Source organism: Leptinotarsa decemlineata, unplaced genomic scaffold, assembly GCF_025532065.1.
Source record: "Leptinotarsa decemlineata unplaced genomic scaffold, Ldec_3_MD MMD2_tig00026314_RagTag_RagTag, whole genome shotgun sequence".
Classification (NCBI taxonomy): domain Eukaryota; kingdom Metazoa; phylum Arthropoda; class Insecta; order Coleoptera; family Chrysomelidae; genus Leptinotarsa; species Leptinotarsa decemlineata.
In genome coordinates, this window is record NW_027412684.1 from 14,998,526 (window position 1) to 15,017,285 (window position 18,760).

The 18,760-nt window shown below is 35.9% G+C and overlaps 1 protein-coding gene across 1 annotated transcript in view; it reads right to left on the bottom strand.

The window, feature by feature from the left end:
- Positions 1 to 18,760, bottom strand: part of LOC111511519 (mitogen-activated protein kinase kinase kinase 11) — a 92,770-nt gene that overhangs the window by 41,933 nt on the left and 32,077 nt on the right. Inside the window, exon 4 of the mRNA XM_074181448.1 lies at positions 4,997 to 5,326. Coding sequence (XP_074037549.1) covers positions 4,997 to 5,326 — 330 coding nt within the window. The remainder of the gene's footprint in view (positions 1 to 4,996; positions 5,327 to 18,760) is intronic.

Consider the following 18,760-nt stretch of genomic DNA (forward strand, 5'->3'; position numbering starts at 1 on the left):
AAACATGAAGAATCAAGACCTGTTGCGCTTTATATTTCTAAAGGTACGTCCACACTGGAGCAACATTTGGGAACTTGTAGCAATTTAATGTTGCAACTAGTTGCTAAATGTTTAATTCATTAAACTTTGACATAGACATGATGGAGGAAGACTTATTAACTGCTACCGCGTGCTTTCCAATTTTGTATGGTGATTCACGAAAACGAAAGCGTAAATGTTGGGTCCTTCCAAGTTTGAAGAAAAAGGAAGAATATGGTGGACAGAAATTATCGGATTTAAAGAAAGATGACGTTTTGTTAGAATTTCGAACCGTGCTTCAAAAATTTTTTGCGCATGAGTAGTTCATATATGGAATTTTTGCTGCAAAAATTGCACCAGTGATTAGAAAAACAGATACAAACCGTAGAAAGGCTATACCTCCACAAGACTGATTCGCTTTCTGGCAACTGGAGATTCCTACAGCAGCTTGATGAATTTATTTAAGATTTCGAAACACGCTATCTCAAAGATAGTACCAGAAGTATGTGCTGCGCTAGTAAACGCAATTAAAGTCCAATTTAGGGTAAGTAAACTTTATTGTACTCTTTTTATTGATAAATTTACAACTTTCACATGTTACTCAATTGAAATGCCTCTGCAATAATGTTTGAAGAACCAAAAGCAGCAGAGGAGTCTGAAGAGTTTTTTATGTATATCTCCGATGGTGATGTAGCAGGTGTGCTGCAATACGATGAATGTTATCGTGGTCTCGTAAAAGGTCGCATTGAGAAAATTGGCTCATATGTGTTAGTTGATTATGGAATGCTACATTCCATAATACATCGAAGTCAAGGTTTAGCAGAGGACTAACATAACTCGACATCGAATTCTTGGTCAGAGGGTTCACGAGCGTGTTGAATCAGACCGACGCGACGTGAACCATCCATGTGATATATTACCTGAAGGATTTTATAACTGCTCAATTTATTTTTGACCGACCGTCCCGGTACAGTACAGTGGCATACAGGCACAAAAGGAAGTCATTCAGTGAATAATAAAAAACTTGCATAGTAAACGGAGAGTGGCTGGCAAATCATGATATCTAATAGAATTGGTCGATACTTGACGGTCTTCACTACGACTTAACTAAGATACAAGACATCTCTGTAATCCTTCCAAATAGAACTAGGAGTTTTTCTCTGCAAAATAATTGTTCACGAAGGTGATGTATGAGAAGGGGCGTTGCCTTGGTGGAACAGAATTTTTTTTCTGCAAATGTGGCTGTTTTTGGTCTAACATGAGTAAACGCGGCACCCAATGCGCGGAAGCTTTCTCGTGAATATTACTGGATTTTTATCCCAACACCAAATCGTTATTTCAACAGCTCGACACGTGTTTCGATTAACCAGTGTATGGCTGTAAATAGCCATGTCGGTGAGACTTATTGACAGAACCTACTAAAACACGCGACTGATAACCATAGCAATCTATGGCGCCAAATCCAAAATGATAATAATAATATCTTTTCTCACAGAAAAAAAAATATTTTTTTTTACAACAAAAATAATATATGATGGAATCGGCCGATACTTGATAAAAATCCATAACTGACGTATTCTAAAAACACTTTATTGTGTGATTTTCACTAGACAGTTTTACAAAAACGCAACACGTGTTTCGCCATACAATGTCCCACTATCTAATATCCTAATATCTAATTCTACACATTCAATGCTATATATACCTTATTCTACAATTTGAAGTACCTGAATTTCAAGTACCTGATTTTTTTACCTGAGTTTGTAGCGAATCAAATTACCTGAACTTATGTTCCATTTTCCACATTTGAAAAAATATTCAGTAACGGAGAGTTATAGAGTTATTTAACTCAGGAGTATACAGGGTGTTCCTTAAACACATGCTAATATTTAAGGAGATAATTCTTAGACATATTTTAAGAAAAAAACTATGGACGTATGTCCTAAACGCCTTAACTTTTGAGATACAGGGTGGCAAAGTTTTCAAAAATAATCAGTTTTTTAATAATAACTGAGATAATTTTGTAGACATCTTTGGCATATTTGGTACATATGTTCCATGCCTCAAGGCGCATTTTCTGATGTACACAAATTTGTATTTTTTCAAACAGTGGCATCCCTACGGGTTTCGCATTGAATATTTTTGGGGAAAAAGTACTACGCCAATGCTTTCTTTTCAAAATAAAATCATTTTTAAAATCCTCATTTATTTTTGAGAAAATTTGATCTCCTGGTATTTCTTTGTCCGACGCATGATTTTCAGTCAAAAAAATAAAAATCGACAGAAAGCAAATTAAGAAATTAGATCAATTCTAAAATGAATGAGAATCTGAAAATTGCTTCATAACGCATTACCAACTCCCTAATAATATTTGAAAACAATCTGCAAAAAAATAAATTTTTCACAAAAACGAGTTTCATTTTATTTTGTGACAGTAAGTCTAAACGAATAGCACAAATTTGCTAATTAGTAATAATACCAAAACTGATTATAAAAATTGTTGGAAGTGGCCACCTGCACTTAGTATGCATGCTTCCGCCCTTCTATGCATGGAATTACGCACCAGTTCAAATATTCCCGGCGTATTTCGTATAGTTTCACACGAGGCAACTATTCGCACTCTTAAATCTTCTAAAGTATCAACGGGAGTTTTATACACAAGAGTTTTAAGGTGACCCCATAAAAAAAAATCTAAACTGTTGAGATCGGTGGATCTTGCTGGCCATTGCCGAGGTCCTCCGCGACCTATCCAACGATTAGGATAAACTGTATTTAAATGGTTTCGGACAATTACACTGAAATGAGCAGGGGCGCCATCGTGCATGTACCATATTCGATTCCTTAATGCAAGTGGCACATCTTCCAATAACCCAGGTAAGTCTTCTTCGAGAAAGTGTAAATAAGAACGACCATCAAGGCGTCCTGGTAGAAAAAATGGGCCTATTAGATGATCACCTATAATTCCTGCCCATACATTAACCGAAAATTGGTGTTGGAAATGGGTTTCGGTTATTGCATGGGGATTTTCTTCAGCCCATACATGATTGTTATGGAAATTTTGAATGGCATTCCGAGAAAAATTTGCTTCGTCTGTGAACAAAATTTGTGTCTCAAACTGCGGATTTAGTGCAATACTTTGTAGATACCACTGACCGAAGTTCACACGCTGTGGAAAATCTCTGGGGAGTAATGCCTGCAATCTTGAAATATGGTATGGGTATAACAAAAAATCAACCAAAATACGCCAAACAATTTGATGACAAATATCCAGAGTTCTAGCGATCTTCCTCGTACTCGTCTCAGGATGTTCCTCAATTTCTTGCAGCACCGCTTCCTCAATTTCAGGAGTTCTTACTACACGAGGTCTACCTTCCGGAGTCCGTTTCTTGAAACTACCAGTTTCCCCAAGTCGACGATGAATATTTGAAAAGGTTCGGCTACCTGGTAAGGCACGATTAGGATATCTTTCCTGATAAATGCGCCTGGCTTCTGTTGCATTACCATCGGCAAGGCCATATACGTAATGCATTTGCGCCATTTCCGCATTCGTATAATTTACCATATTTACTGATATTCAGAAAAACAGCGGACTACCAAAATAACTTCAATAACACTTCAAAATCAATCAAAACGCGCTGTGACAGTTTTTAACACCAACACCTTACTTTAAACCATAATCAATATTAGCTACTGACGTTTTTACATACAGAGAATTCGTTTTTTATTGCTATGGTGGGTACGCTGTTTTTTTGCTTTTAATCTTTAAAAGAAATCACATATTGACAAACTCAATATTTCCAAGAGGTGCAGTAAATAAATTCTGCTACACGTCATTTATTCCAGGATAACTAAATTTATGTTTTCAAAAATTATTAAGTGGTGCTGCGTTATGACGTAATTTTAATTGAGAACAGTGCATCTGACAACAAACAAATACCTTTTAGATCCTCAATTATTTTGCAACAAATTTGATCTCTTAGTTTGCTTTCAGTCGATGCACGATACCGCATCAGATTTTTAAGGAATTTATCTTTAAGTAAAGCGATTTTCAATTTTTTGAGCAAAAACCATGCGTCGGACAAAGAAAACCCAGCATATCAAATGTGCTCAAAAATGTATGGAGATTTTAAAAATAATTTTTAATTCAAGATAAAGCAGTGGCGTCGCGTCGCCAAAAATATACATTCCAAAACTCGTACGTACGCCACTGGCAGAGAAAATTAAGAAAATTGTACATCAGAAAATGCGCCTTGAGGCATGGAACATATGTACCAAATATGCCAAAGATGTCTACAAAATTATCTCAGTTATTATTAAAAAACTGATTATTTTTTAAAACTTTGCCACCCTGTATCTCAAAAGTTAAGGCGTTTAGGACATACATCCATAGGACGTTTTTTCCTTAAAATGGGTCTAAGAATTACCTCCTTAAATATTAGCATGTGTTTAAGGAACACCCTGTATAAACTGACTTGTGGCTCTTGTCCAAAACTGTATATTGGCCAAACAGGAAGAACATTTTCCCAAAGAATTAAAGAGCATAGAAATAGTTTCGTAAATAGAAAGACCAATTCCACATTTGCAAACCACCTTTTAGCAGAAGGACATGAGTTCAACCATGAATACGATGTGTTACATTTAGAAGAGAAGAGTTTAAAACTTAATCTTCTAGAATGTTTAGAAATCAGTAGATTCAGGAATTCGGGTAATTTACTGAATGATCAAGTAGAATTAAATAACTCTCCGTTACTGATCAGTAATTTAGTTCATTACAAACTTAGGTAAAAAATCAGGTACTTGAAATTCAGGTACTTAAAATTGTAGAATAAGGTATATATAGCATTTAATGTGTAGAATTAGTTATTAAGACACGCCCGAGGAAGCCATTGTATGGCGAAAGACGTGTTGCGTTTTTGTAAAACTGTTTTTAGAATACGTTAACAAAAACAATGTTCTTGAAACGAAAATAAGTACTCACTTTCCATGAGCTCTCTCCAAGGTTGCGGACAGGTGCTTGGAATAGGCAACGTCAGCTTGTTGACGGCGACGCCGTAAGCGACAGCCAACGTGTCGATACCTTTGTAGGGAGTTTCGCCGGTGAGCAACTCCCAGAGGAGTACGCCGTAACTCCACACGTCGCTCGCTTTCGAGAAAGTGGAGTTCTTGATGACTTCTGGAGCCATCCACGCGTATGTCCCGGCCTGCGACATCCTCGTCGTCTTGTACACCTCGCGGGCCAGTCCGAAATCGGTGATTTTCAACGTTTTTAGCTCGAGGTGGTCGTCTTCGATGGCTTCGCTCAACAGAACTGAAACAATGAAAAATAACCTGGTCAATATAGGTTTCTTGTCGTTTACTATATGCCGACATACATATTTAGGGAGGTATAGACCAAAGCCTAAATTTATCAGAAATGACAAAAAAATTATTGAAAATTATTGGAATTTCTATCAGTCCTTAAAACTAAACTCATTTGTCTATAATAACTATTCATAACTTTTTGAGTTACCTATCACAAAAAATGTGAAATTCTCTGTGTAATTTTTTTTATTTCGTACGTTTTTCATGAAAAAAACTTCAGTTCTCAAAACCAGATACATTTCTCCTTGAAACTATTTATTACTTTTTTAAGTTATCACCAAAAATTGCAAAAACTCATTGCAGATGTTTTTAAAAATTTCTTTTGGTTCATGAAACTAAACACATTTTCCTATAAGAACCATTCACACATTTTTAGTTATCACCAAAAACTGCAAAAACTAAATGCAAATATTTATAAAAATTTCTTTCGATTCATGAAACTAAACGCATTTTCCTATGAAAACCATTCACAAATTTTTAGATTTTTCACAATAAATTGCAAAAAACTCATTGCCAATTTTTTGAAAATATTTTTTCAGTTCTTAAAACTATTCATAATTTTTTTTAAGTTATCATAAAAAATTGTAAAACGCTAAATGTAATTTTTATTTCTTAATTTCGTATATTTTTGCAAAACTTTTCAAATAAAAAAAAAAACTACAATTCCCAAAACTAGACACATTTCTCTATGGATACTATTCATAACTTCCTCAAGTTTTTTTATCGACCTTTTTTGGTTAATTGTTACCTTCCACAATCTAAAAAAATATTAAATTATAATGGAAAACTTTATACAAGTGTAGAAGGGCAAACTTTTTAGTTTACCCCGATAAGTTACTGCGTAAAAATCAAAGTATTTTTCACAAAGAAAAATGTTCTATTTATCAGTAACTTGTCGTATTTAACAATTTTGCCTATCAAAAATATTATTAAGAAATGATACTTATCTTTTGCGTTTCGGAGGCCAAAAATCTGCCTCCGTCTTCAGAAATGGATAAAAAATTCGAATAAATTCGCAGTTATTCCTTTTTTGATAGCTTATTTCTTTACTTCTTCGACAGATGTCAAAGGAAGTTTTGAAATATGAAATTATGTCAATGTTGTTGATTGACAACTGAAACATTCGATGTAATACAAGGTACTCTCCGATATCAGTTTGTTGCCATTTCGCCACTATCCAAAGTTTTCTTCAAGATGGGTAGCTAAGTACGGTCTATTTCTAAGGAGCTATTCGAGACACAATTATCTCCAGACATGAGAATATACGCTGATTCTTTTAGCTTACGTCTCTTAGAATGAGGCTCATTGGTAATCTTACTTGTCCTATTCCATTCCACCCGATGTTCACCGTCTGATTTTAAAATGAGTTCTGATAATTTTGATCCCGTCAATTGTCTATTTTTTATATAATCTCGATGTTCATTCTCACGCACTTTCAATGGTCTTGAGGTTTCACCAATGTAACTTTTACCACAAGAACAAGGTATTTTATAAATACAATTTTTTTGTTTTTTCTTCAGTGTTGTTGGGTTTTGTATGTGTGAGTATAGATCTCAGTGTATATCACACATACAAAACCCAACAACACTGAAGAAAAAAAAAATTGTATTTATAAAATACCTTGTTCTTGTGGTAAAAGTTACATTGGTGAAACCTCAAGACCATTGAAAGTGCGTGAGAATGAACATCGAGATTATATAAAAAATAGACAATTGACAGGATCAAAATTATCAGAACACATTTTAAAATCAGACGGTGAACATCGGGTGGAATGGAATAGGACAAGAAAGATTACCAATGAGCCTCATTCTAAGAGACGTAAGCTAAAAGAAGCGTATATTGTCATGTCTGGAGAGAATTGTATCTCGAATAGCTCCTTAGAAATAGACCGTACTTGGCTACCCATCTTGAAGAAAACTTTGGATAGTGGCGAAATGGCAACAAACTGATATCGGAGAGTACCTTGTATTACATCGAATGTTTCAGTTGTCAATCAACAACATTGACATAATTTCATATTTCAAATTTCCTTTGACATCTGTCGAAGAAGTAAAGAAATACGCTATCAAAAAAGGAATAACTGCGAATTTATTCGAATTTTTTATCCATTTCTGAAGACGGAGGCAGATTTTTGGCCTCCGAAACGTAAAAGATAAGTATCATTTCATAATAATCTTTTTGATAGGCAAAATTGTTAAATACGACAAGTTACTGATAAATAGAAGATTTTTCTTTGTGAAAAATACTTTGATTTTTACGCAGCAACTTATCGGGGTAAACTAAAAAGTTTGCCCTTCTACACTTGTATAAAGTTCTCCATTATAATTCTATATTTTTTTAGATCGTGGAAGGTAACAATTACCCAAAAAAGGTCGATAAAAAAACTGATTTTTTCCTCCACAAAAAATGACTTTCGTTGAATATTCCTCAAGTTATCTCACTAAATGTTTCTAAAAACACTATTTATAACTTTTCGTCAGATCTTAAAACTACAAACATTTCTCTCTAAAAACTATTCGTGACTTTTTCAAGTTATAACACTTTAAACTATTCATAATTTTCTTGAAAATGTTATTTTCTAGAAAATAGCGTTGGAAATATACATTATTTTGCACTTAAATGCAACACCCTTTTGAAAGGTACTTTCATTATACAATACACATTATTGGGAGTATGTAGTTGAATAAAAAAAAAAAATTCAGCCATATGCTGAATAAACAAATTGAAATTATGCATAATATGGTAAACTACTAGGGATTATATGACAAATAATTCCTGATAAAACTTAAATATTCTTTTTACTTTTCATAGAAATGAAGGTGAGTTTATAATAAAACAAAATTTTCTGTGTGTTCTTAGAAATTATTTTAAAATATGAAGAATAACGTTTTCACTTCAGCCATTTGATACAATAGATATTACAACCCAAAAATGTGAATTATGATTTTTTTAGTAAGTCATTAAAGTTTTATTGTACATTTTAATAGTTATTAACAACTCCAAACGTAAACATATATAGGTAAAATTTTCATCAACTACGTATATATCTATAATAGGCGTTATAAAAATTCATTTGGTTATATCGAGTACTTGAATTTTGTAACTTACTCGTTTATTTAAACCAGATATGCAAAAAAACAAAAGCAATAAGATTTTGATATGTTCTTAAGTGATTATACAAATAATCTATCCGAACGTTTTTATACTATCGTATGGCTAACGAAACATACTAACCTTCAAAAGATACGCGTACAAATTTCACAGCTGTCGGACTATTAGTTTGTGGGATATAACATTCTGAGTGAAGCAACTTGTGTCACTTCGAAGAAAATGGATAAAAGCATTGTTTTTGTAAAAAAAAAAAACGTTGAAGATCATGTCCATTTTGTTATGTAGCGTATCCTTATAGTCAATTCAAATTTTATCTAACCTCAATCATCAATTATTCAAATCAAATAAATAAAAATACATCCTAGCAAATAGCCCAAACAAATTTTCACATAAATGCGCATGAGCAACGGGAACAGTTCTTAACAGTTCAGCCTCGAGAGCAAGAACGATTCGAAACGGTTCAAAACAGTTTAGGATCGAAACCAAAACAGAGGATTCATCAATCCGAAATCATCCTCAATAAACCAGAACGCTCTATATCAACTGCGCATGATCCTGACGTCCTAGAACTTGAATTTCGCAGAACGAGAACAAGCCTAAAGTATTCATGCATTAATTTCGTTATCCCAAATTTCAATTTTTTGAGTTGAGCCGTTCAAAAAATTAAAGAAATGCACTGTATTTTTCAAATAACGTTTGTGGAGATCAAATCATGATATGTAGTTTATGAAACCAACTGTTAAAAATGAAAATGTGAGTAGGGCAGTCCAATAGCATTATTTGTCTGTCTGTGTGAAAACGGTCTAGGACTAAAACCCGTCGATCAATAATACTGGACCCGTGAAAAAATCACGGTCTTTCACAACTCCAGCTGTCGGTGAACTAGCTAGTGTAGCCCGAAGAAATTATTAAGATCGTTCACGAAGGTTGTCCTAGATTTCATCGCTTTTCCAAACCCAACCTCTCGCAAGAAATACCACCCTTATTATTGACTCGCCCATAACACGCATCCATCAAATAGTCCTCTTAGTGAGCCAACACGACGCCATTCAACTTTCTATAAATCAAAAATGGCTGGCATCAATCATTGCTAATTAGACGTGGCTACAGCATGCAGAGCTATGATTGGTATTAATTCGATAATAGACAATCGCTATCTACGGACATTGCTCGTGACATTTAAATGCCAAATTGATTTCCGAGGAATCTCGTTCCGATTTCATGCAATTCGATCGCAATGCGGTTCATGGATTTCGCATAGGTTCTCGAATGAAGCACGTTCAGAGGCTTCATTAATCGATTCATTCCGAGTACTTACGACGGTGTCTAGTTTCACTTGGGACGTTTGATTTTGGGATCGTGTGTGTTTAAGGGTCTTCAACACACAAAAAATGAAGACGAAACAAAGTGTCTTTCACAATTTTCGATGAATTCCATGTGTACACAGTGTGGACGTATGATAATAATAATAATAATAATTATGTTTGTTTACTGATACCACTTTGGCGAACTCGCTTTACCATAACATCTGGTCAAGCAAGAGTCCAAACAGGGTGGGCCATTTTCAGAAGGGGTGTATTTCAGGGTGATTCCCTCAGTTCCCTTCTCTCCTGCATCTCGCTATTGCCTTTATCCGTTGCGCTCAGAAACACTCGAGGGTATAACTGTGGCACCCCCGAAAACAGGAGGCACAAGGTCACCCATTTGTTTTATATGGATGATCTTAAACTTTATGCCTCTGGAGAGAAGGATCTCCATCAGTCCTTGAGGGTGGTGGAAGAGTACACGCATGCTACGGAGAGGATATGCAGCTCGTAGATGGAAGCATCTTACACCATCTGGATGCCGGAGACACGTATACTTACCTCGGGGTGGAACAACGCCACTCACAAGAGGTAACAGCAGTGAAAAACTCTCTCCGCGGCAAGTATCAGCACAAACTTCGACAGATCTGGTCATCGGAACTGTCGGGGAAGGACAAAGTTGCTGCAACAAATATGCTTGCCATTCCAATCTTACTCTACTCGTTTGGAGTAGTGAAGTGGACTCGGGAGGAGCTGTATCAACTCGACGTAAAGACCCGAAAAATGATGCATCTCAATAGAAGTTTCCATCCCAAATCGTCCGTTCCACGGTTGTACTTCCTCCGACAACAGGGAGGCCGTGGACTTTTGAGTTTGGAGTGTCTATATGACAGAATGGTGCTGGATACAGCCTGTAAAATCGTCAGGAGTTCGGATCCCCTTCTCTGCATGGTCCGTGACCATGAGAGAGCAGGAATTGGAGCATTCCTATTTAGGGCAGCTGCCCGAGCAGCTGATGAACTAGGTATAGTTTTCAACTCTGAACGAGGTGACTACAACTCTGTCACCGAGTTGGAACCCGTTCAGCAAGAAGCTCAGATAAAAGCCGCAGAGATCACTTTACTTCTGCGGAAACACAAGGATTAGCCAATGCATGGGGTCTTCTTCAATAACATTGGAGACCTTGGCTTATCAAAGCGCCTGACCTTCTCTTTTCTCAGGTCGAGTGTGCTGAAGTCGGAAACTGAGGGGTTCATCATGGCTTGAGAGGATGGTGTCTTCAACACCTTAGTCTACCGCAGTCGCGTGATGGGTATAGAGGTTCCTGACACAAGGTGCAGGGCCTGCCGCGAGGCGCCCGAGATTCTTATGCACTTGCTATCAGCATATGCGGTCTCGGCCTATATCTATCGACATAACGCGGCCCTAAGAGTGCTATACTACCATTTACGGCACTCTTACGGTATTGAAGAGACACCGGTGTTGCCCTACGCTCCGGGGGATATTGAATCCGTTGTGGGGAACGAGAAGTGCCGAATTTATTGAAACTATTCGTTCCCCACTCTCAGGCTCAAACAAGCTAATAAGCCTGATGTAGTCCTTCTCGACCACCAGACCAAAACGATATTTGTCGTAGAGTTTTTAGCTCCTGACGAATATCGTCAGAAAAAAGGAGGAAAAAAGGATAAAATATCGAGATTTTCTCTTTGAACTTCGCAGACTCTATCCAGATCACTCTGTCAAGATGGTTGTTCTGATTATTAGAGTCCTTGGTGGAATGATGTCCTCTCTACTCTCGAATCTTAAAATCATACCGGCTTGCCGCACTAAGGCAGAAATCTTAGCCGCACAGATGCAGAAGGCTGTCATTCTTGGCTCACTGCGCTTGCTCAGGGCACATGATTCTCGGACCCAATGATCACTTACCCCACGGGTAGTGGGGAGTGGTCAATGGTTGATAATGCTGGCGCGCCCTCCTGAATGTATCGGGGCTTCAAGTGATAGGGCCTGACCAACGCACACTACGGTTAAAAAATAATAATAATAATGTTTTATTCCTTTCAAATGATCATTTAACAATGATATAGGAAACGTCAAGTAAAAAAACATGTAGATGTGTTACATAGAGAGTACACTACATTGATTACAATTATTTGGAAGTATACTCAAAATACTCATTCATAGAATAAAAACATCCCTCCAAAAGGTATTCTTTAACTTTGTGTTTAAAAGTAGATATTAATGGGATACTTTCATATTTGAAGGTAGACAATTGAATAGCTTGGAGGCTGCTAGAAAGGGTGACTTTTGAAACAATCTGTTGCTGCAGTTTAATTAGATTTCCATTTCTTGTTGGGTAACTGTGACACTTTGAATTGGTTTCAAACTCAGACTCTTTCTTTTTTACAAAAAGTAGACAATTATAAATGTATATAGATGGTAGTGTTAAAATTTTTTTTCCCCAAAAATGGGTCCACAGGAATCTGTGTGTCGAAGACCATACAACATACGTGTATCGTCACCACCTCCCTGTATAGTGTGTTTGTCTGATTAAGTAGAGTTTTTGTTTTCATTTTTTTTGTTTATATTCTTATCGCGAGACGACTGTGGTTTTCTGTCTGCCGCGAGAGGAAGAACATATAGACAAAAGGTTCGATTCCGGAGAAAGAACCGAAAGTGCTCGAGAAAACTGCAGTTGTACTGGAAAAGTGCAGTTTCTTATCTCTCTCTCTCTATTCACCGATTCCTCAAGTGCCGTTGTGACCAAAATCAAGGTAAGGAAATCACAGACACGTTAAATTCTCTCTTTTTGATATCATTATTATTGTTAGTTAATTCTCATTCATTAGCACCACTGAACAGAACGAACTACTCGATAATTTTCAAAGACCTATTAAAACAGTCCACTAAGTTACCCAATATATAACAATACGTATTATCCTTTTTTGAGAGATTAATGCTCGACTGATGTTAATCCCTTCTCCCCACAAAAGCACATCGTAAGATAGTACTGAATAAACCATCGCATAGTAAATATTCAACAAATGCTCTTCATTCATAACCTTTTTAAGTTGTACCAACGCGTAAAAACTGGTGTTGATTCTCTTGTAAACATAATTTATGTGAACTTGCCAACCCAACGCAGAATCTATATGAAGTCCTAAAAATTTTGTGGTTTCCGACGGATAGATAGTGACATTATTTATATCAACCTGTATAGGCTCAAGTGTCTTCGGTTGAAGAATTGAACTAACACCGTTTTGTCGGCATTGACTATAAGTTTATTTGTATGACACCATTTCGTAAATTTACAACTTACTGTGTTCAGTGTCGACTGTAGTTCCGCAGGACTATCAGCTCCTTCTGAGACTGCAGTATCATCGGCAAGAAGTGATATTGATTTTGTACCTAAATGTTAAGGTAAATCATTGATATAAATCAGAAAAATTAGTGGTCCCAAAACTGAGCCCTGTGGAACTCCAATGTCTACGTTAAATGTAACAGAGTTTGTATCATCCCATGTCACATATAATTTCCAGAACTTCATATATGATATTACCCATGCAAGAAATGTCCCTCTAATACCAATTGCATATAATTTGTTTGTGAGTAAATCAAAATCTATGGAGTTTTGGATAAGTCAAAGAAAAGCGCAGCTACAAATTTACCTTTGTCAATACCGTTATAAATATGCTCCAGAAAAGTTGCAGCCGCCCCTTCTGTCGACTTACTAGGGCAGTATCCATGTTGATAGCTACTGATTATATTGTGTTTCAACAAAAAAGAAAATAATTTGTTACAGATACTTTTTTCAATTACCTTAGCCAACACACTGGGAATGGTTACTGGTCTATGTCTATAATTATCGATTATAAGGGGGTTATTTTTCTTGTATAAGGAAACTATTTTTCCAATTTTTAGAAGGTCTGAAAAAGTTCCGTCCCCAACAGATTTATTGATGTCTCCCTTCTATCAAGTTACGACTTTTTAAACGGAACATCGATTTTTTATTAATTTTTCACCTCTAGAGTGGATCTCAAAAAGTATCTCATTTATTTTCGGATACATATTGTTTTTTTATTATATAATGTATTTAAACCACATCTTATCTATTATGTACTAGCTTTTACCCGCGGCTTCGCTTACATTTATGCCATTAAATAAGTGTCAGTACAATAGAAATGAATCAATATGAGAACTATATTTTAATGCTTGGCTGGGATTATCAATTTTTAAAAATTATCACATACGATGAAGTTTCGAAAATTTAAAATATGCTTTAATGAATTGCAACAACAAATGTTAAACTAATTTTCCGGTAGTGAACTGGGTTTAAAAGGTTTTAACATATATAGATTAGATAGAGACCAAACAAAAAGCGATAAAAAAAGAGGAGGAGGAATACTAGTAGCCATCAAAGAATCTTTAATAACTGAGTTAATCGACATATCTCCTGACAATATAGAACATCTGTATGTTAAATTATCAATAGGTGCTTCAACAATCATTATCAGTGGTTTATATAAATATTCCTCCTGCTACCGTTGATTATATTTTAGAAAAATACTGTACTAGCAAGATTATCCTTTGTGGTGACTATAATATACCCGACGCATTTTGGTTTAATGGAGAGCTTGGTCTGAATTTTGATTGTCCAGAAAACTCACCTGCACCAGCTTTAATACATTAATTTAGTTCCCATAATTTATATCAAATCAATAATATTCCAAATTCAAGAAAAGTTCAGTTAACTTAGATTTAATTTTTTCATCATTCATAAATATGTCTGTTCAAAATCCATCGGACCCAATTTTTCAAAATACCTTACATCATTCTTCGGTATGTTTTTGATTTAAAAAATGATAGAAAGGAATATCTAAAATATGACTTTGTAAATGGAGATTATATGGGCATGAATGATTTCTTGGCAAGTAGTTGCAAATTTTTACAATATTCTCTAGACAGCTTTGGAGTACTTTGTTCCACTAAAAAAAATATTAAGCTTCTACTGTCCCAATATGGTTCAATTCTGAGCTGAAAAAATTAGTTTCCAGATTTCTAGAAAATGATAAAACGTAACATTTGGTTATGTTCAAACGTAAATGGTTCTTGGAACACCAGTCGAATACTAAATCGATTTCATTTTGTAAAATTAAGCAGTCTTCATAATCGTCAATTACTTTGTATAGCTTTAGATCATCAGCGTAAAGAAGTTTTGGGTAGTTCATCATTTTCGCCAGGTCATCAATGAAAACCAGAAATAAAAGAGGCCCCAAGTTCAAGCCTTGTGGTATCCCTGAGCTAGGTGTGTACAAAGAGGACTTAAAACCTTCATGTTCTACGTATTGCTTTCTATCAAAGATATAGCTTGTGAAAAGATCAATTAAACTACTTCCAGAAAAGCCAAACGATGATAGTCGCTGAATGAGGATGTAAAAATCAATTTTGTCAAACGCCTTTTGCATGGCCGTATAAACTACATCAACTTGTTGCTTTTGGTCTAAAGCATCTGAAACATGTTGTGAAAGACATGCAAGATTGGGTCACACATGACTTTTGTTCCACGAACCCATGTTGATCGTCCGATATTATATTTCTGATCGAGTTATATATAAAACCGTATAGAATGATTTCGAAAAGTTTCGAGAAATTGCTTAATATAAAAGTAGACCTGTAATTTTTCATAACAGTTGCGTCTCCTTTCTTCAAGATAGGACATACTCGTGCTGTTTTCCAAATCTCCAGTGTAGCAGTGAAATAAAGTTTTAGTTTGGTTGTACAGTGTAGTAAATTATTGTCGAACCCAACGGGGTAAACATAACAGTAGTATATTGGATTACGAGGACCCACCTGCTTGGTGATATTTATGCTTACCTATGGTGACTTTTGTTTGCAAATTCTGGAAAAAAACCTGCTCATTACCTAGAAACAGAGGAATCGTTCCATGAATTTTTTATTTCGTGTAGCAATTGCAACAGGCGCCGACAATACCATATCTTCTTTACGTCAAAGGACAATAGAAGGGGATGATAAACATTGCGTCTAAAGATCAGAACCTTCTTCAGATATGTGTATACTATTTCGGAGCCAACTCACTGAAACCAAACGCAAGCGTTTCGCATTATTGCGTTTACAGGGTACCATACGAAGTCCTATATCGGTAAAACTAGAGGGCGGTTGAAAATTCGCCTGAAAAAGCACGAAGCGAATAGAAACCAGAAAATCGGAAATAAGGTCCGACCACCACCAAGTGGTCCGTAGCTGGAATCTTCTGCGGGTTAAAACACTGATTCAAACGAATGTTTCAAGAAGCTGCCTTACGTACCTAGGTCATTTCCAAACTACATCATGTCCAATGATTTCTAAACCATATACATAGACCGTATCACCCTGTGCCATGAAAAACGTTTTGACCTTATTCTACGATTTTTACGGTCTAGCTCTGCTCCAAAGAACACCATTTCGCTATATATAGCCAGAACTCCACAACAGAAAATGTCATAAACTTTTCATACGCGATGAAAGTGTACGATCGATATCTACATGAAAGCAACGTGGAAAGCGAACGCCTGGAATTGCTGAGAGGCTTTCACGTTCCATAAAACAATCATAAAAGGACGTTCAGGTTGGATACAGAATACATAACGAAACGTACGGAGCGATAAAAGTTTCAAAAAGTCACTGGATACCTCCGTGAAAACGGGTTACTGCTCACAATAACCGTTCAGATAAGGACCTGTCGGAAATGTCTGAAGAAAAATTGATCCGCCAGAGTATGGAAAAGTATGGATATTCAATAAAAAAAAAATCCGAACAGAAAATTTGAATGATACAAAATATCAATATAAGTCAAGTCTGGTGACCCTTACGGGCAGTTCACGGTTCCTCTAATTATTTTATACTTATACTCTGGTGAAATTATTAGTCATTAAGGAGGTAGAAGGTAATCTGATCCAATTTGTCAAGTATATAAAGCACTAATTAGGTAGAACTTAGTCAGTATGAATATGCCTGAGCAAGCTATTGTAAAGCGAAATTCATATTGCGGTTTCGTAAACTGTTCAGTAAAAATCTCACAATGAATGTTAGTGGAAAAAGCCTGCGCAGAATTTATCCTGGGTAGTTTCGTCCAAGAGTTCTCACCACTTTGAAACCTAGATCCCAAGAACCACAGCTTGGCAAATCTAACTATGCCTCTGAATATCGGATTCGCAGTAGATCAGCTGGTGGAGTGGGGAGCGAGAGCTCATTAACATCGAGGAACTCGTCTTGATTCCGAATTTGCTGTTGAGAAGCGTTGTGTTTATCGATAATGCCCCATATCATAACAAACAAATCGACAAAAAGCCGAAATGCACTCATGGCTATCAAAGATAAATATTCTATTTGGAAAAAACATGCTGAAACCTGAATTATATGCTCTCATAAACAACTATGTATACGCCAAAATTCAAGCGATATGAAATAATCAGCTCTTTATAGCAGCAAATCACAATGTTATACGATTATCGCCTTACACCCGGATTCGAATCCAATTGAGTTGATTTGGCTTGGACTGAAAAATACGTGACAAATAAATACGTTACTTTCTATGTCAGCGTCATGCAATACTGCAACGATTTCTTTGGATGTCTTCTTCCGAACAATAGAAATCTCTTTGTGAACGAGCAAAGAAATTTGGAGACGATTTCATGTCAAATGAACCCATGACAGACACCATCGTGAATTATCTGATTATTGATTCACCTGATGAGGAGGTGCAGGTGTTTTCAGTCGCGGACCCAGGACATATCAACCTGTCTAGGAACCTATGCGACTATATTTCAATGAGGATGAGGATAGCGACACTGCTTCGGAACATGAATATGGAGATGACGTTTCAGATGATGAAGATGGTGATCTATCTTGAATCGAAACACTTCCAGACGAAAACTATGTATCAACAGTAGACAAAAAATGATATCATAATCTTCAGGTAACTAATTTTCAAATATATTGAATGGATTGTATATCTATGTATATATAGTGGTATATTATAATCAATATTGCAAGCAATGTTTTTTAGATCATCTACCTGGTATGTTTCATAATCATTTCTAGTAACTATGCATTCAATTATCTATCAACTATCGGTTGTAGGTTTATCCAGGAGGCACAGCTAGATTTGCCAAGGTTTACAGTTTTGAATGGCATTAATTCCAATATTCTCATAAAGTTTGTTTACGACACACACATAATGAACACCGATGGTAATTCTAGATTCAGAGTTTTAACAAAGTAATTCAAAGAAATCGTGGTAATTATACGTAACCAAAGATAATATTTTATGTCATTGTAATCACAATTCACATCTACTATTCAATTTACATCATCACGCTATAGAATGCGCATCACTGTACCGTCACAAAACAGCGATATTACTGATATCGGCCATTATTTTGAAAAACTTCCAAATCAAATGAAGTAAACCATCCTTGTCGGCAGATTTACTTGAAAATTATTCACGTATGTGAGGCTACCCATTGTACAGGAATCTCAAGACTGACTATATACTTTCTTGACAACATTAAATACTCCAAACAGTTTTTATACGAAATATCATATGAAACGATATTGGCGAAATGTCTTGCTTGTCGATAATCCTAGGAGTCTCTTTCCTAACACGCTTCGACTATTAATTTTATCATTCTCTCCGAAGAGATAGGATGTAATTGCCGCGAAAACCACATCCTCTTGGCTAACGTATCGTCAGATAATGGATGGGCGTTCAAAGATTAGATTGCAACTTGAGCGCCACTGTAGGTTACAATTAATAGTAACAGGGCATTTCAGAAGAGTTGCGAAATAAATCAATAAAAAATTATCTTCCAAAGTAACAATCGACTCCCTGAAAAAGTTGTACTGATAAATTCTCCCAGATAAGTCAGATAAGACAAAATACAAATAACGGGCGCCTCAAGATATCT